Source organism: Melanotaenia boesemani, chromosome 23, assembly GCF_017639745.1.
Source record: "Melanotaenia boesemani isolate fMelBoe1 chromosome 23, fMelBoe1.pri, whole genome shotgun sequence".
Lineage (NCBI taxonomy): Eukaryota > Metazoa > Chordata > Actinopteri > Atheriniformes > Melanotaeniidae > Melanotaenia > Melanotaenia boesemani.
Window position 1 is genome coordinate 4,081,990 of NC_055704.1, and position 20,800 is coordinate 4,102,789.

The window sequence follows — 20,800 nt, forward strand, 5'->3', positions numbered from 1 at the left end:
GAATTGTCTTGTGCATGAAATGTGCTATACAAATAAATTTGCCTCGCCTTGCCTTCTATTTTAAGTCATTACTTATCCCAAACGCAGCTCTAGCTCCTATCAAACATTAATTAAAGCTTCATTTAGAGAAACCGTGGTAAAAATGGTGGCAGCTGTCATGTGGACCCACGGTGAGTAGATAGAAATGCTTCACTCTGAGAATAAAAAAATAGTTATTTCAACAATGCAATTATATACAAATAGAAACACATTAAAGAGAGAGAGCGAGAGAGAGACTACTGCACAATATCCATGGAAGCATTCCCTGAGTATTCTAAGAAATCAGAGAATCAGATTGAGTGGCATAGACTTTGAAGGAGATATGGCTGATAGCTGTGCCCTCAATGGCTATTTTACAGAAATTGAAATTAAAAAGGCAATACAAGAGTTAAAAACAAGGAAAGCAGCTGAAGTACACAGGCTGATCAATGAATACATTAAAGAGCAAAGGTGATATCTTCATGCCTGCACTTTAATATTACTTTAATATGACCTTGGACTCTGGGGTTATCCCAGAAGACAGGTTGGTGGGCTTAGTTTTACCAATACTCAAAAACAATGGTGGCATAAAAGATGGTAACAACTACAGCTCTTTGCGTTATTCATTAATGACTTGGAAAGTTATGGGCTCAACACACAGGAAGCAACCAAAAACAGCGACATGCAAAACTCATCGCCAACCCATGTGAAACCGAACGCACAAGACGTGACAAACAGCAGAGATGGCGGCAGGGCTGTCGGATAGTTTTTCTTCAAAAAATTTGGTTATGACATTGGAGGGAATTTGACATTTTCAAAGCAGTCCATGACAGACAAGACATGAAGGATGAAGAGTCAGAAGATTTTGCTTAAATTGAAAGAAATCTTGCTGTTGACTCTATTGTACAAAAGAGAAAGACATCCCTGGGATGATCCTATTTTACAAACATGAAAACAGCATGGTGGATATCATTTGATGGCACACCTCAAGGCTGATCCAGAGAAATCCAGGACTTGCGTTCGGACTAATTTACCCTGGCGCCACGCGGCTGCCTTTTTATTTACATCTCTATAATCTTTGCATGAAGTATGGTAAAGTATGGGAAAGTCAGACACAGCTAAAATGATCTGTTCCTACATGTTGAAAGTGTTCAAACTGCACTGTTTAGCCCGCTCTCTGATCATTGGTCAGTTAACAAAGCCCCTCGCTGGTTGGCGACAGCAAAAAAATTTGTACATTTTTCTATTTTCTTGTGCCGCGTCACAAGCCCCCCTGTGTGCTGACTTTATTTATTTATTTTTATTCAATTTTTGTTGCCTCTGGTTCAGTGGTAATGTTCAGTGATAACACTTACAATACAATTCCTAAAAAAAAAAAAAGAGCGGCCATTTTTTTAAGGTGTTTTAGCTGAGATTTGATGTATTTCTCCACAGATTATAAATGCATTTCATTTTCATGGAAGAGGTTATTTTGTATTAAAGTTTTGTATTTTAAGTACTTGATCTTGAGATAATTAATAGTTTAAGTATTTAAAAAAGAGAGATTTAATCTAAATTAACTTCACTGTATTTTAGTGTTTCCCCTACTAAGTAGTCTGTCATATTAATCTTTTCACAAATATAGGTATGATGGTCGAAATATCATTAAAATTGCTAATTTTATGTATTAGAATATCAAAATTTTCATGGGGGGGAGTTTATTTATATTAAATCTCTAACTCAGAGCGTTTCACTGGCATGAAGGTCACGATCAATGATTGAATGAATGAATGAATGCATGAATGAATGAATGAATGAATGAATGAATCAAAGAATGAATGAGTCATTGAATGAATGAATATGAATGAATGAATGAATGAAAGAATTTTATTTAAGCCAAAGGAGTAAAGTAGTGATAAACTGAAAACATGCACAAAAATTAGAACTAGTAAATTTAAGTTAGAACTAGTAAATTAACCCTTAAAACTCCAAGACTCTTGTTATTTTTGGTCCAGTTGATTTGTTTTTTAGTCTAACCCAGCCTGTAGAAGCTGAAGCTTTTAATCCCAGTCAGCATCAGACATGATGTTTCCAGGACAGCCTCAAATAAAAGAACAAACACACAACAGAAACTATTTCCATGTTTCCACTTTTTCCTCATTTCCAGTTATTCCTGCTACTATTTACCTGCTATCCTCACCAAACCAACTCCAGCTCAGCTGCTTTGTGGAGCCACCGTGCATCAGAAACGTCTTCTTGGCTTTATTCCAGCCATAGAGGAGCATTATTTTTCTTCTTTTCACACACACATAGAACTTTCTGCTCACTGGTTGATCTTTGGCTGCTCCTGATTGGACATTACCGTCAATCTAAGCTCTGATTGGTGGAAAGTCTGACAGGAAGTGGCTTCATCATCATGTCCAGGTCTAAATAGAGGTCTCTTAGAAACATAGTAGTGATAGTGATCTTTTTATGATGAAATGTGATGAATAATGCTGTTATCATGGATCATTGTGGATTTACCAGATAGAGTCTCTGAATAAAACTACATTTAGTGGCTGGATTGTAAAGCTCCTGGATGGGATAGAAATGTCTGAAAAATCTCTGTAGATCACCTAAAGGGTAGCTATTCATCACAGTGTACCCCACAGAGCTACACACTACCGCTCCTGAGACACTTACGATGATGAACGAGATTGACCTCAGGGTGATCTGTTGGAGGTTTAAGGGTTAAATTACATTTTAAAAGGTTGATTTTGACAAAACAGAAAAGAAAAGAAAAACAAAGTTGCAGAGAAGAAATCTAGATTTAGTTTTGTGGATTATCGCAGAGATAAGACTGCAAGTGTCAGCCTTTCATAGATGGCAACTACTGTGAGAATCAGAATTAACCACATCATTGGACAGGCAGAACAGTCACATTTACCGACTGATTATCTAAAGACTGGCAGGTTTTTGTTAGAAAAGTCTTTAAAAAGGGCATGATTTTCCCATCTGCTGTGTAAGGTTAGCAGAGTCTTAATTTAAACATCAGAAAATGAACCACATTCCTCATTAATAACATTAATGCATTAATAAAGCTACTCATCCTCAGACTGATCAATGGGACTTCAATGGATGTATTAAACTTTTAATGGCAGCACTCTGCCCTCCAATAATCCCAACCCATCCCCTCTCTCCGTCACCATGGCAACCAATGTGGCTGCCAAACGAGTTGCCATGGAGACAGAGACCACCCTGAAAACTGTCCTAACACACACCTCAGTTGAGACCTCGGTGATGCCGAAGTGGCCCAGGTGGCGATGAAGCACCCGGACATTTAGTGATTGGATGACTTCCTCAGCTGGGCGGAGCTCGGAGATGCCCAGCCTATCAGAGGACACAAAGAGCTCGATGCCATTCTTCTCTTCCTAAGAGAAGAGATATTGGTCAGCAAGAGAGACACACCTGTGGAGCATTGGGAGAAAATGAGCATGACTTACATTCAGATGTTTGATGTGAACGTGTCGCACAGGAACCCCGAGCGCTGCCGCTACACCTTCCCGAAACCAGCGAAGACGACTGACATTCAGCTTCCTCACATCCACAGCCAGGTACTAAGAGAGAGAAACAAGCAGAGTCGGTTCTGGTTTCTTAGGATTCCCCTAAATGGTTTTATCGTTGTTCCTAAAAAGCCTGGTTCAGGACGTAATGAAACCTAACTTCCACACACTGTGGATTCAATGTGAGGCAGAAAAATGCTGGAGGTACTCAACTGATCAGAAATGTTTGGAGCTGCAAACCAACATTAAAGTACGGAGAAGCAAATCCTGACTGGTCACCTCCAGGGTAAAATATTTTCATGCTACTTCCTGGTTCTTGTTCAAGTGATGGCAATGCAGTTTTTGCTTTGTCCCACAGAGAGAAATTGGCTTTAAGGTCAGAACACAAAAACAGCAACACATTATAGTATTTAAGTTATCTCTTGATGCACCAAACAGTTCTCTTTATGTCTTTTCCCAGCAGAGAAATACACAAATGCAGGAAAACCAGACGAAGAGGCAGGTAGATGTAGGAGTTTGGTTCAGGAAACAAAGCACTGTGAAAGCAGGATATCAGGGAGCTAACGGTTAGCAAACACAAACCAGACTCTGGGTAGCGCCTGACTGGAAACAGTGATGCAAGGAGCAACATCCATGACAAATAAACTGATTGGAAGATATACTGAGTTTAATTACACATGACAAGTGGTGTTGTAATCAGTAACTCAAGACCAGGTCCAAGAAGAAAATATGGAAAAAAAACTCAAGGAAGAGGGAACACAGGAGGAATACTACAAAGAGCCGAGCCAACTTCACTTATAAAGCACTTATAAAACCAGCAGGTTCTGACCAACGTGCTGAACAGTAATACATACAACATTAAAATACATTAAATAGGACTCAAACAAGAAGTAAAGCAAAAACCCAAAGATAATGACACTTAAAACGAGCAAAGCAGCTGAATGAAACAGGTCCAGAAAAAGCCAAAACCTATTACCACTTCCCACCACTAGAAACCTGAGGAAGTGGAATTCAGACCGAGAGTTCTTGGTTCGTCTTCAAGCTCTGAAGAACAGAAGTGATATGGATGAGTACCATGGCAAGTGTAATATTTCAATGTTTCCTATGTTAAATGCGGGATATTAGTGATGTAAAAGAATATGTCCTGTTGCCTGTTGGCTAAACAGTCAGAAGCAGTGGAGGAGAGAAAAGTGGAGCTGTGACCAACTTTCTGTACAGTCTGAGTATTAGAGTCTTTCTTCTTTCAAAAAACAAGAAAGATCAAGTTCTCTCAGCCCGGCTGCAAACTGTACTATTAGATAAGCTACACTACGTTTGTCTAAAATCATTTATTTATAGAAGTTTAAGTTGTGATCAATTTTTTTCAGGGAGGATGGGGGTTTAAAAAAACCCTGGAGGAATCCCTGCATGTCTTTATAAACCAGCAAAGATCAGAAAGTCTGACAGCAAACATGATTTTTAGCAGCAGCAAGGTGATTCCCAAACAATGTTAGCTGTAACTTGGTGTATCTCAGCATGGAGGCAGAAACTAGACACGTGAAGGACTAAAGAAGAGTTAGGACAAAAAAACTACCAACAGCAGATGAACAGGATCTAAAATCCAGCAAAAACCTGAACCAGGACCTGAGAGATGCATCTGGATCTTCAGCTGATCCATCTACTGTTGGCCAAAGCCTCATCAGAAGTGGTCTCCATGGAAACGTAGATGTCAAGAAGCCAGAAAAGGCTGCGGTATGCCAAATGACACAAGAACTAGATTCTCCCCAGAACCCGGACCTCAACCGGTGGAGGGATGGATCCTCCCCAGAAACCGGACCTCAACATTACTGAAGCAGTGTGGGATCATCTGGAAAGAGAACGGAATAAAAAGGCAGAAACACCCAAAGAAGAACTTTAGAAAGTCCTTGAAGGATCCTGGAGAACTATTCCTGGAAAGTCCTTCAGGGATCCTGGAGAACTCTTCCTGGAAAGTCCTTTAAGGATCCTGGAAAAGTATGCCTGGAAAGTCCTTCAAGGATCCTGGATAACTATTTCTGGAAAGTCCTTCAAGGATCCTGGAAAACTGTTTCTGGAAAGTCCTTCAAGGATCCTGGGGAACTATTTCTGGAAAGTCCTTCAAGGATCCTGGAAAACTGTTTCTGGAATGTCCTTCAAGGATTCTGGGGAACTATTTCTGGAATGTCCTTCAAGGATCCTGGAAAACTATTTCTGGAATATCCTTCAAGGATTCTGGGGAACTGTTCTGAAGACTTAAGGAAATGACATAAATAAATACTTTAAGCTCATTTGAATCAGACAAAGAAAGGTTTGTGTCATACTCCTGATTTTTATTTTAACGTTTCCGTAAATTTCTGCAACCATGTCCTATTTTCCTGGAAGCACAAGGAGGAAATGAGGAATCATGACTGTTGCACAGCACTAAACAAAAACATTCAGTAAATGATGTGGCTTCTGTGAAATGTAATTCAGACAGGTCGTTTCTGATGGTTTGTTCTGAGCTAAACACAGACATGGAACAGAAAGCCCATCTGGTCTAACTGAATAAAGAACATAACAGACACAAAACATCAGATTGTTCCTTTAAATGAGGTTAAAGAAAACAAACAAGAAACTCTCAGTCCATTAGCATCACTGTGTGTGTGTGTGTGTGTGTGTGTGTGTGTGTGTGTAGGCGGTTGTTTGCTAATGGCTGAAACAACATGTTCTGCTGCCGCTTAATTCAATATGAGGAAGAGAAAGCTCAGCCCAACAGGCTCAGCACACGGCCGCTGCATCTAGTTACCTGATCTTCTGTTAAACTCTGCTTTTTATGTCTCAGTCTGGAAATAAAATCAGAAAAGAATCACTTAAAGAATTAATAATTATAATTATGTCAGCTTTAAAACCGTAGTTTCAGATAATACAATTTATCAATTAAAAAAGCAGCCGAGAAAAAAGCTATTTTATCACTGACAGCTACAAAAAGGATTATAATGTGCTTAAAAAACTAAATTGTCCAGAAATCTAAAAAAAACAGTTATATTAAACAACAATTAGTTCACAAATTTGTTCTTAAAAATCAATAAGATTAATCAACCTAACTTAAACTGTTTAATGAAACAGGTTGAGCTCTAACCTGCAGTAACTCAAAACAGTGATGAAGCAGGAAACCAGTCAACCCAGTCATCCAGAAACATCTAAAACCGTTTAACAAACCACCAGAAAAAAGAAAGACAGAGGGAAATAAACTGTAAACAACCTTACCAGGTAAACATGTAAACATCCTCCCTGCCGACCACGGGAAGCTTTCCACCAAATGAACAGAGACAAGGAGACGAGCTGCCTGTCAGTCACAGCTCAGGGACTTCTCGCTCCATTTCCTGATCCAGTCATTCCCTGATCTCTGATTGGCTTAGAGCCTGACAGGGATGGTACTTACACAGCGCTTTAAGACCACATGTCACATTCACCCATTCACTCATACAGCACTTCTACTTTTACACATTCATTCTCCAACAAACATTGGGAGGCAACGTGGGATTCAGGGTCTTGTCCACTTTAGCATGTCGTCAGGGTAAACCTGGAATCGATCCCCCGACTTTCAGGTTGGCAGACAACTTCTCTTGCTCCCGAGTTGCAGCCTGCCAACTGATTGGCTGTCGTCCAGCTAATGCCATTATCCTGCTGTGCTTCCTGTTGGGATCAGGTGCTATTTCTGGCCAACACACACACACACACACACACACACACACACCCACACACACAGACACACACACACACACACCCACACACACAGACACACACACACATACACGGTTATAAAGACTAATTAGCACGTAGCGGTTTGGGTCAGTGGGGGGGTCGCGGTGGGGGGAGGGGTAGGATTTGGACCAATCATAAATCAGGAGGATGTTCAGAATGAACAGAACCAATGAAAGCAGCTTCAGAGCTGCAGGAATTAACCATCAACAGATGGATCAATGGAACAATCAATCATCCATGGAGCTATTTAAACAAATAAACTGGCTCCAGGATAAAGAGTAGAATTATAAAAAATAAACAGCTGTTTTCTGTATTATATCCAAATCCCCCCGTTATATTCTGGTTAATGAGCGTGTGGATGTTTCTCTTCCACTGATTCTCCTTTTCATTTAGCTGGATCTGAGGGGTTGCCCCCTCATCAGCAACTTCTAGTGGTAGAAAAGGAAATTGCATTATTTCTGCAGGTGTCGCAGACCACAGCTCCCACTTCTATTTTTTATTTCATTAGATTAATATTTAATTTGTAATATTTGGGGAAATAAATAAAGAAACTTGACTTAATTTGAAAACATACAGAAGACACCTGTGACAGTTGAGAACTTATGGATCTGGAGTCATCAAACACAGATCTGATCGCTGAAAGAGATCCTGTTAGTGTTGCCATGGTCTGGGATCTCTTTTAACCACGATTCCAGTGAATAACAAACACGAGAACGTGAAATTTATCACCACCTGATCACTTATTAATGACTGGCCTCCACATGCTTGACAAATACAGATGTTCTTTTTTTGTACTTAGGAACTGTTTCTATGAGCCCTGGTGAGGACCAGATGATTTATTAGCTCCTGATTTTGTTTTTTACACCTTTATATTTTATCTTTTAATTTTGTTTTTTTTTCCCATCTAGCTCTTTGTGCAGGATATGCATCTACTGAGCACAAATAAAATAAAATAAAAACCTAAAAGTCTTTAGGTTTGCTAAAAAATAACTTTACATTGTGGAAAATGCCAGCTTGGTCAACATTAATGACTATACTACTGACATGAGCATCAGTGGCTGCTAATAAATACCAAAATCATTCATTATTGTTTACATTTTAAAATTGGTAGAATTTAAATGGTGATATTTGATTAATTTCAGGGAGTTTTCATGCTGTAATTCAGTATTTATTTTCTGTAGCAGTGAAATGAAGGGTCAGGAGTTACTGGAGCAGCTCTGATCCAGTCTCCGCTGCTGATTGGTCCAACCAGGTCACATGACCACCGCTGAGCCTAAGCAGAAGCTGTGATTGGCTTATCCACCGTCAGAATTCACTGAGTCTGACTGAGTCGGGGTTAAGGTACCGTGTGTGGTGTGCATGCTTGTGTGTGTTACGCTGCTGCTTTCATTGGCTGGGAAAAGGTGAGCTGCATGTGCACATCCAGCTCAGTGATGTCTCTCTCTCACACACACACACACACACACACACACACACACACACACACACACACACACACACACACACACATGCACATCCAGCTCAGTGACATCTCTCACACACACACACACACACCCACCCACCCACACAGCTTAGTGATGTCACGCATACACACGTGCACATCAAGCTCAGTGACGTCACACACACACACACACACATACAGCTCAGTGACATCTCGCACACACACACACACACACATATCCAGCTCAGTGACGTCACACACACACACACACACACACACACACACACACGACATGAATTCTGACTCTTTGCGCGTGTTGCTTCCAGTGAGGAAAACGGCTGCAGCGCAGAGACGGAAAACCAGCTCATTTTTACCTGCAATTTAAGGTTTTTGCTCCTGACTCCTTTGTGTCCGCCTCCGGTCCTCGAGAGCTACAGTCCTGCAAGTTTCCTGCTCCAACACACCTGATTGAGAGGAAACGGCTGTCTTCAACAGCTTGTTGTCACATTCTGGCCAAACATGTCGGACATTAATCTGGTTCAGGTGCTGCAGCAGGAAACATCCAAAAACCCATCAGGACAGCGTCCCCCCAGGACCGACGGTGGACACCCCTGTCCTAACCTAACTGGATGATGGCGAGTAATCTGATGTACACTAATGTTTTAACCATCTTCTGTTGGACATAGCTGCTGAAACTTCACGGTTTTTGTGCTTCCTGCTGCCTGCACACCAAAAAAAAAAACGTTTTGGTGAGTACGAACCAGCGGAGGAAAATAAAGTGATCATATTTCCTTTTCTGCAGCCACAGCGGATTACTTCATTTAGACTCAGTTGGGATGTAGGTCTGCTGCTCTTCTCACCAGTGTTTCCTTCTCTAAAAGGAGCTTAAGTATTTTGGCTGCAACCTACTAAATGACTGTATTTGCGTTTGAGGGTTAGAACAATTTGAAAGTGCTGCCCCCTGCAGGACACACTGAGTTTGAGGAATCTGGAGGCTCTTCACAATAAAAAAATTACTGAAACAGGCCGCATCTACACCCAAGCTGCTAACAAACAAGTTTGGATCTTGTTTGGAAAAACAGACCAGGGCTGTGCCTTTAAGCAAACACTGAAGTTAACTGAGCCAACAGTTCTGGATAAATCGTGTTTCTCTCTGTGGGTTTGAAGTGGCGTCAAAGATCCAGCTTCTATGAACCCAACACACACTTGTGGCATGAATTACGTATTAGTTAAACACACAGATGCTCCTCCCCGGTGCTCTGGTGTGTGGGCAGATATCTCTAGGGCTTCCAGAGATGGTCTGAGGAAGAGAAAACATCAGCAGCAACAAACCAGACTGGGTGCCAGTCCTGTCAGCTACGAACAGGAAATCTTATCTGGTCTGATGAGTTTCCATTTCAGCTCCACATTCAGATGCTAGGCTCATTTGGTGGAAAGTGCCTCAGGCTGCTGGTGGGCGATTGTTACGGCCCTGGTCTGCAGGCCTGTTGTCTGCTGATCTGGTGCCTGCGGCTCCGCCATCGTTCTCCAGGATTGGTCGCCTGTAACTCCGTCTCCTCTGTGATTGGCCAGTCTTGATGGCTCCTTGCTGCATAAGCCCCTGACCACAGTCGTTCTGTCAGATTGCAGCTCAGTTTACCACTGAGGTCTGGTGGCTTTCTTGCAGTAATATTACAAAACTTGAGCTTTTTCCCCATTAACTAACTGCCCTTATGTGCAATTGCACCTGTAACAGGAAGATTTGAGTAGATTCTTTTGTTTAATTTTGTTTGTTGTCTCCATGGTAAGCCATTTGGTCCAAAATTGTATTTTACTTACAAATATAAAGCGGGATATTTAGAGCAAGAAGGATTTACTCCTGCCATCGACTTTTGTTTGTATAGTGCTTAAAGTGATTCCATTGTTGTTTTACATCTTGTAAACCCCTACCTGAGTATTGTTGCTGACCGTGTCCATCCCTTTATGACTACAGTGTAGCATCTTCTGATGCTACTTCCAGCAGGATAATGCACCATGCCACAAAGCTAACATCATCTCCACCTGCTTTCTAGAACATGACAATGATTCACTGGACTCCAAAGGCCTCCACAGCCACCAGATCTCAGTCCAGTAGAGAAGCTTTGGGATGTGGTGGAACGGGAGATTCTCACTATGGATGCAGCCGGAGAAAACCTCTGAGGAAGCTTTCCACCCCCTGCTTCCATCTATCACACCAGGATTAAAAAGGTCCGACCTGATGAAGAGGACGACCCAGTTCTAGAAGGTGGACCTGATGAAGAAGACGACCCGGTACTAGAAGGTGGTCCTGATGAAGAGGACGACCCGGTACTAGAAGGTGGACCTGATGAAGAAGACGACCCGGTACTAGAAGGTGGTCCTGATGAAGAAGACGACCAGGTACTAGAAGAGTGACCTGATGAAGAGGACAACCCGGTACTAGAAGGTGGACCTGATGAAGAGGACAACCCGGTACTAGAAGGTGGACCTGATGAAGAAGACGACCCGGTACTAGAAGGTGGTCCTGATGAAGAAGATGACCCAGTTCTAGAAGGTGGTCCTGATGAAGAGGACAACCTGGTACTAGAAGGTGGTCCTGATGAAGAAGACAACTCGGTTCTAGAAGGTGGTCCTGATGAAGAAGACGACCCAGTTCTAGAAGGTGGTCCTGATGAAGAAGACGACCCAGTACTAGAAGGTGGTCCTGATGAAGAAGACAACTTGGTTCTAGAAGCTGGTGCTGATGAAGAAGACGACCCGGTTCTAGAAGGTGGACACAAGAGTGTTTCAAACGGAAGATGCTGCACTGTGGTCAAAGTTTTTTAGTGCTTCGGATTTTTGTCCATCAGTGTCTTCGAGGAGGCGTCTTATCAGCAGAAATTCATCCTCAATCTCGACAACAAGCTGAAACAACTGCAGACTCACGCAGTCACCTTGGTTACAGCAAAGTTCACGTGTGACAACCAGCACACGCATGCTGTGAGCAGCTGACGGGGAGTAAAGGTCAGAAACACAGTGGTGTCTTGGAGGCATCTGAAATGATGCAGAGATGCTTCTCAGCCTCCATTATATCATGTTACACCATATCAGTACTCACAAGCTAGCTTCAGATTCCTTCCTCTTTAATTAAGAACCTTCTATTTCAACCAAACTGGATGTAAATGCTCCGGGAGGTGCTGAGACTTCAGCATGGTGGCCACACAGCTACAGTCGCCATGATAACAGCTTTCATCGCCTGATGCATGATGACCCAAAAAGCTTTAAGACCCATTCAGTCACTGGGGAGAGGTGAAAAAGAAAAGTCTTGCTTTCCCAAACTGACTCCATTTTCATTTTCATTTAAATGAAAAATTAACCTCAACTAAGCTCTTCTGCTCAGTGGCGTTAAGGGCGGAGCCAACCATCTTGTACCAGGGCTGTACAGGAGCAAGTCCATGCAGGATGCAGCTCAGATGATGCAGCTGATAAACAGCAACCAGGAGAATATAATCTCATGGATTTACTCATGTTTATAACTATTTTACTTTTAAGCACTTTGTTTTGGTTAAATCAAACTATTAGTGTGATTTAACCAGTCAGGCGTGATGCTGATGGGCTGTTCCATCGATGTTCTATATATACTCTAATCCACCCATTTCCACATCCCACCGTCATAACAGAGACATGACGGACGTATCGGACTGGTCATGCCGCACATGCGTTAAAAATGTTAACGCAATTAAAGAAGTTAGTGTCATTAACACGTTATTTTTGACAGCTTTCATTTTTTTTTTTTTTTTTTTTTAATCGCTTCCTTGTAGTCGAATCTGTGGCGCAGACCACCAGTCCATCACAGGGCCAACACAGAGAGCCTAACAACTACTCACACTCACACCTAGGGAGAATTCAGAGAGACCTGTTAACCTAACATGCATGTCTTTGGACAGTGGGAGGAAGCCGGAGTACTCAGAAAGAACCCACGCATACATGGGGAGAACATGCAAACTCCACACAGAAAGGCAGCCTCCCCACAGCCGAGCCTCGAACCAGAAACCTTCTTGCTGTCAGGCTGCGGTGCTAACCACCACACCACCATCAAGCCCATTATTTTTGTTAGTAATATTATTACTACTGTACATCAGTATCATTTTAAATTACATTAATTCAGGAAACTAGTCTAAGTGCTTATCCACCAGGTAATCTTCAGATTTTACGTGGTGGTCTCAAAATCTGAATCATGTAGATATTATTTCTGACTTTTATTGTTTGTCTCTTTATAGACAGAAAGGTGAGATGGTGATCTGAGGCTCTGTTCTGAGCTAGGTTTTCATACTGATGAACAGCTGCAGGATCATGTGACAAAACACGAAGTCATGGAGCACAAGGGTTATGAAAAGCTGTGTTGAGCCTCGCAGCAAGTTCTCACTAGTAAAAGCAGAGAAGGAAGAAGGTGTTTTATAAAGAGAATAAATGTAAGATACCTCTGAGCGTGAGCGATGACATGTCTAACTCCCCCCCGTCCTCCGTCGGTCTGCTCCTGAAGGTCATCGCTGTTTATCTAACAGTTACACAACCACCCATTGTGTAGGTAAGTGGGTCTCTCTCACACGCTCATGGTTAACATTACCATAGCAACAGAGACTGCAGCATCCTTCCTCCTGTGCTAAAGATGGAGACATCAATCCGTTTTATGACAGCTGACCTCAGTCAGCCGTCTGTAAATTCTGTGAGGGAGGAATACAACCCCGTCCATCAGACTGCCACATCAATGAGAAGGATCTTCTCTCGCAACTAGAAACTTCCAATCTGCAGTTTATATTGATACTGGAGTTTAGCGGCTAGCTGAAGGGAAGCTGTCAGAGTCCAGTTCAGTAAAAAGCCGTGCTGATGATCAGAGGACTCGTTCCAACAAGTTAATTCTCTGCATATGGACCTGGAGGAAGGCCCCCTGTCTTCACATACACCGCCCATCACCCCCACCAAACAAAATGCCATTCTAATATTTTATTGCACCGCATTTATCTTTGATTACAGCACCATTCATAATGGCATCACTCCAATGAGTTTCTGCAATGTCACAACTGGGCCAAAACCATACGGGGAAAAATCTAATTGCAAATTTTCTGACTAATATTGCGATTTAATCTTTAAATTCCAGCTTCTGTTCAGTGCTCATGCAGAAATATATATATGAGATGGAGGATGGCATGACCAGTATGTGAACTTCTCTATATTCTAACCAGGACGTAAAGCTGAGATATGTACAGCTTTGTTTACCTTCGTTTACCAACTCCATGATGCAACCTGTGGCTAAACATGGCAGTTCCCTCTAGAACAGTCTTCTACTTTGTCTAGTAAAAACTAAACAGTCTGATGTTACTGATGTGATTTCCACCACAGCTGCCCATCTTTCTCCACATGGTTTCTGTTCTGCAGTGAGTTTCCTCCCGATGCCACAGACATGTACATGCACAGGTGCGCACGCTCCAACCAGCAGAAAACGCATATCGGACAATATGCAGCTTCATCCGCCTCAGTTATGCTGAGAACTTCATGTCCATCAGGGAGACGCAGCTGAACCAGATGTGAATCTACGTCATTGCAGGAATTTCTGACTCGTATTCTGTTTTTATTTAAACTGTTTTAAAGTTTGTTTTTAATGTACTTGTTATTGCTTCTGGCACCCCGCTGTAATGCTTTTAATGTTTTATGTAAAGCACTTTGAATTGTCTCATTCATGAAATGTGTTGTACAAATAAATTAGCCTTGCCTAAAATGGATCCAAGAATCTTCGTAAGTTTTACTAACATCACCACGTTATCTGAGATCTGGACTTTAAGAAGATTTAGAGCGACTCTACTCAGTACAACAATCTTTAGTCACTTCATCAGGACTTGTCACAAGTTTGACTGTTTTCTCTCCTCCCTGAGTTTCAGTAATTTAGGAAAATGAGTCTGTGATGAGGTTTAAAGACGTGACTTCACAGCTGAGTGTAGCTGTCACATGATGTTTCATCTGAACACATAGCCCACCTCGTCTTACCACCCAACTTCTCTGTCTGCTCTGCGCTGCAGCTGCTTCCTCTTCCTCACTTTTACCGGCAGTGAGGGAGCAGATAATAAGTGAGTGTGGGGAATGAAACGTGATGCCAATCTGATGTAAACATAGATGAGGCTCAGATAGAGCAGAATCACCGACAGACGCATTATTTAAATCACAAGCAAGACAACAGGAAATACGTCATAATTGAGTGGATCTGTGAAACCGTGGATGCTGCAGGTTTGAAACCTGGTTTCTGCACCGTGCAACATGTAAATTAATTGCACTCTTTGCAATTTGCTAATTGCAACATCTTAAATTGTGATTTCGATTTAAACACGTCCAGCCCTAGTCATAACATTTATTTTCATCCAGTGTTGCTTTAATATTTTTCCAAGATCTTGTATTGATGCTGGGAGAATCCGACCATTGCACAAAGCGTTCTCCAGCACATCCCAAAAATTCTCTATAGGGTTCAGGTCTGGACTCTGTGGTGGCCAATCCATGAGCGAAAATTATGTCTCCTGTTCTTTTACAATCTGAGCCCCATGAATCCTGGTGTTGTCATCTTGGAATATGGTCGTGCCATCAGGGAAGATGGAATAAGCTGCTCATTCAGTATGTTCAGGTATCAGCTGACCTCATTCTTTGGACACATAATGTTACTGAACCTAGACCTGGGGCCTCATTTATCAAGCTGGCGTAGGAACAAAAACGCCAATTATAGTCAACCTTTGGGATTTTTGAAAACCAAACTTGACAGGAAAATGTTCCTAACTCCACGCAACTCTGACCCTCCCATACACACAAAATCTAGAGAAACGGGAAACGGCGACACCAACGGTCCAGAATAAAATCAAGGAAATGATGTGAGATGTGAGACATTTGTACACAATCCACTATTACCTTTGACACCACATGTTAGATATTAAAGCTGTTTGCAGAAATGAATAAAGATGCACATTCCATATTAATTCTCCTAAGAGCCACGCTCGGGGGAAAATCAGGATTTCCAGGAAAAAGGGAGATGATATTAATAAGAAGCTCAACCACTAAAACATGTTCTGTCATTGTGAAACAAAACTTGCGTGTTATAAAATCCTTCCAGCTAAATAAGTTGACAGTCTGCTGCCAGCATGTAGCAGTCAGTGTGGAAAGTAGCTTTGGTTTTTCATTCCAGCAGAGGGGGACCAGGAGGTCTAGAAGTGATGCTACGCTAATGAAACGCACAAGAGGAGGATTTCCTTTATTTATTCTTACACAATGTTTTTATTGTTGTCCTCATTTCTGTCCACACGGTCTTTATTTCCCGCAACTCCTTGTCCACCTGGTTAACAGCGGTGATTGTGTCCCTCTGCACAGCCCACCCAGCTAGAACACCGCCCACCCAGCTGGAGTACCGCCCACCCAGCTGGAGCACCCAGCAACAAGAAAGAAATATTATTTATAATTTATAACACTAAATAAACTGCTTTATAAATTAAAACAAATTACAAAATTACCACCATCAGTACTGTCATTTATTAGATGCTTCACTTCAAAGCGATTCACCCCTGTGGGTTTCGAACTTTGGTCTCTCGGATGGGAGTTATCCAGTCGTACCAGTTGATGCCTCTGGCGTGTGACCCCTCTGCCTTTGTGCCCACCAAATAAAACCTTTTTACATTTTCCAACGTGGTCCATCAGGATCTCAGTCTCACATTCCGAAAAGATCCGCTTCTTCCCTCTTTTCCCGTCCTGAGCCATCATGGAAATGATATGATGAATATTTGTTCTAGGCATTCACATGACCTTTTATGGCCACCACAGGGGCGGGGCAAGGCGCTCCCTCATGTGTGCCCACTTTAGAGTTGATTCTGATTTATAAACAGAAACAGTCGAGGGATGTGTGTGCGCCCGCTTTGATAAATCCAAAAGTTTTTGTGCGCCACATTTCCCTTTTTTCAACATGCGCCTGCTTTGCTACGCACAGTTTGATAAATGAGGCCCCAGATCATAGATCAGTTCCTTACCCAGTGTTAGTATTTTCTGCATCTCCTTAGTTTTATTTCCTTGATGACAATAATTTAACCATTTTGAAAACAGATTAACATATTTTCCACAACCATAGGATGTGTCCTCTAACACTGTCGTTAGGGAAGCTGTTCACTGCATCAGTTAAGAGTTAAATAACTTGTAGCAGCTATATAAAATCATCATCCATGCAGTAATCATCTAATAGGAAGCTCTTACCTGTTGACATTGTTAAATCCAGGTGTTTTTGGACAGGTGGTGTATCTGTCATTAAAGGTTTTATTCTAACAAGTTATTCGGTTCTCTACATGACCATAAAAAGGAAGAGGGCTCCCATTTATTTCTTGAAGCTGTAGTCATTTAGTAGGCATCAGTCAGCTAGATCAGGAACTCGGTTTAGTTGGGGGGGGGGGCAAAATTCTTCTAGACGGAGCTTGAGTTCATCCTGCACGACTCAAACGAACTGGACCTTTTGAATAATGTGTTCCACTCTCTACCAGAGGAGGTGCTGCACCAAGAATTACTAAAAGAGACAAAAAGACAACAATCTAGACAGCTATCTGTTGGTAAATACAGGACAACTTGTGTTTCCATCAGATTAAAACATGAAGCTGCAGCAGATCCTAGCTGTCTGGAGCTGATCAGGTTTCTATCAGAACTTTTGCAGAGCTCTTTCGTGGCTGACCACCAGACATTTCTCCCGTCCAGAGCCGCCTATCGTCCAACACACGCTTATGTTATGGTTGTGTTCACCCATGATGCCATGCACTGAACCCACAATGCACTCTGTTTCCTCTATTTTGTCCACTTGAAGCAGAACGAGTCAGCTTCTTTGATTCGAATCAGAGTTTGTTTGCACCTTCACAATACCCCAAATGAAGAGACAATCCCACCAAACGAAGCGACTTTCCCAGCAAACGGACTGGGATTAGAATCAAAATACTGGTGTTAATGTGGTCTTAGAGAACTTGTTCATCTTCACGTATCACACAATCAAGTGCAACAAAAACTGTTATCCTCCATATTAGTAACCGAAACAGACAAACAGGAACTTCTCAGCTGCATTGGTGAGAAATTTTCAACCTCAGCACTCATCTCTACCCATTTGTGGAAATTGTGAGTAGATTGTAGCTCTGTTATCTGAGTACACATGGAGAAACAGCTGGGCACACATGGAGAAAAACACATCTACAGGTTCATTATGACACGTATAAAGAGAAACTTCTCTCTTACAAGTTACAACTGAGGAATGCAAGAAAGTCCTATTTCTCTGACATTATTAGCAAAAACTGTCACAATTCTCGGGTCTTATTCACTATTGTTGACAGCATAATAAACCCTCCTGTGTCAGTAGCACCTGAACTTTATTCCACCAAGACTGCAATGAGTTTGCCAAATTCTTCACAGACAAACCAGAATATCAGACAATCAGTTGGTTCATCAACAGCAGGTTCAAGAGACATACGGTGTCCATTAAAACCAGTTGAAATACAACAACACAGTTTAATCCCATCAAGAGCAAAGATCTGAGCGACATCTTATGTCAGCTGAACTCCTTACTGGACCTCAGTGCTGCATTTGATACAGTCGACCACAATATATTACTCATGACTGGAGAACTGGGTGGCCTCTCTGGTACTGCACTACACTGGTTTAAATCTTATTTAGAGAACAGGAAGTACTTTAAGTCAATAAGTAACTTTACATCTGAGCAGACAAGAATTAAATGTGGAGTTCCCCGAGGTTCCATCCTCAGGCCTCTTCAGTTTAACCTCTACATGCTCCCACTGGCACAGGTCATGAGGAAAAACAACATTAGTTACCATAGCTACACAGATGACACACAGATATTTATTACAATGTCACCTGGAGACCGAGGCCCCGTACAGGCTCTTGGTAAATGCATTGAGGAGACTAATGACTGGTTGTGTCTGAACTTTCTTTAGGTAAAGAAAAACAAAACTGAGGTGATTGTCTTTGGAGCCAAACCAAGTAAAGACGACCATGGATCATTCAGCTTGCCAGTTTACATTGAAATGGAGGATCATCCATTCTCTTTGCCCCGTGAGACAGAGGAATAAATAGCCAAAAAAAAAGAAAAATAAATAATCACCAGGAGAAAAACGAGAGTGTACATTGGTGAAGCATTTACCAGATGGAGGCAACTGATGAAGGAGAGGGGCTTCAAAACTGATGCGGAGGTTGCAGCTTTCTGCTGGATGGGTAAGTTAATTCAATCTAACGGTGAAGTTTATTTTGGCGTTATGTTAGAAACAGGGCAGAGTAGTCCAGCAACTACTTTATCCTCCCGTTTAAGTCGGATCATTTACTGTCATTTACTTGCTATATAAAATGGAAGAAACTGCTAATTTGTTAGTCAGCTTACAGTAGAAAAGCTTTGTTTTATACAAGTAGGCGACCGTGCGCTTCTTTCAGACGTATTTTCTGAGAGCTTTCCCTCGTGTTTCATAATTTCATTTTCAGCTGATTTCAGCTGATTTGGCGTAGGGGTAGTTGTCCTCCTTCTAGTCAGACAGAATAGACCAAAGTAATACCAGTTTCTCGCTGTCACTAGAACCACAAGCATTCCAACACAAAAATATCTCTCAGATAATAATTATTTCAAATTAATACGTCACCCACCTCTCTTGATAAATCAGCTGAAAGACATGTTAATAAACACAGTAATGTTACAGCAAGGATCTTCCTCTCGCAGCGCCTACAGGTCCACTGCCCCTGCTTTGACTCCCTCTAACTCTTCCTCTCACTTCATCAGATGATCTCTAAGTCTGCAAGTCACGAAAAATTAATTTACAAGATAACATTAGCTATTAGCAGTAGCTTGGTAGCAAATACAAGAAGGGCATGCTTGTTAAATTATCGGCATAAAACAAAAAAAAAACAATTATGTATCATTCTGTACCTCATCACCTGACGAGACACTCAAAACATTTTCACATTTAAGACTCTCTGCGGCTTCCATAGTTCTAATAACGCACTTAAACAGTGAGGTTCCAGTAGAGCACTACTTGGCTGCTTGCATTACAATAGCACACCACTAGATGGGAGTAATTTTTACACACTGGGGCTTTAAAGTTCAAGCTTAAAAGCTGGTCTACAATAAAGTTGTCTCGTAACATTAGCATGACTTCCATATTCCACGTCACTACATCCCTACCTGTTTACTGGACAGAAAACTCACCACAGTGACCAGATGGCGTGCAGACACGGCGGCATGCTCCAGTTGGATCTCGTGATTGGGTTGTGCCAACAGGCTGAGGCTCTGCTGGCCGGCAGGATCCTGAAGAAACCGAGACTCTTCGGCTAATTGTGCTGGATGCTGACGGTGGCGATAATGATGGCGGTGGTGGTGGCGGGACTGTGGAAGGTCGTCTGCATCGTGATGAGGATACAGGGAAGGGTAGCGACTGGGCCAGCGAGTAGGGAAAGGATCACCAGCTAAATATTCTGAGGACAGAAGATGGAAGATTAATTCCTGACAGTGAAGTTTTCTCCACACATGAAGCAGCTGTCTCTCTACACATGAATGACAAATCTGAACTGCTCATTTCCAAATGAAGTCGGGCAGTGAAGGCACCAGCGAGAGTTGAGTCAACATTATTCTTCTGCCTAGTAACAACCACCAGATATAAACAAGGATTATTGAGATGTAGTTGGTTCCTGATACCTGGATAATTAAAAATGCTGTTCCTGAAAAACCAAACGAAAGAGGGTGAAGGTGTTCATGATCAGGAACTAATTTTGCTCATTTTACACTCAAAAATTACATACATGTAATTTTTGTATAATAACAAAAAGCAACTTTGTCCTGACGTTGGTAGGTGGAACTTCTTACTTCAGACTAAAGCCAGCAGTAAAATGACCAGACTGTTCCAATAATGTGCCAACTAATGATGTGGGAAGCAACATTTAGTTGCTACAGTGGGTATTATTCACATATACCAACAGTCGCTGCTAACAGCTGACTTTCAAAGATAGGATGGGATAGGATCCAGCTTACAAGCGGTAGATAATGAATTAACATAAAAAC

General features: G+C 41.9%; 1 protein-coding gene across 1 annotated transcript in view; it reads right to left on the bottom strand.

Moving 5' to 3' along the window:
• ptprr (protein tyrosine phosphatase receptor type R) overlaps nucleotides 1-20,800 on the bottom strand; it is a 60,478-nt gene that overhangs the window by 34,833 nt on the left and 4,845 nt on the right. Inside the window, exons 2-4 of the mRNA XM_041977335.1 lie at nucleotides 19,952-20,217; nucleotides 3,480-3,593; nucleotides 3,258-3,407 (exon numbers count right to left, since the gene is read on the bottom strand). Coding sequence (XP_041833269.1) covers nucleotides 3,258-3,407; nucleotides 3,480-3,593; nucleotides 19,952-20,217 — 530 coding nt within the window. The remainder of the gene's footprint in view (nucleotides 1-3,257; nucleotides 3,408-3,479; nucleotides 3,594-19,951; nucleotides 20,218-20,800) is intronic.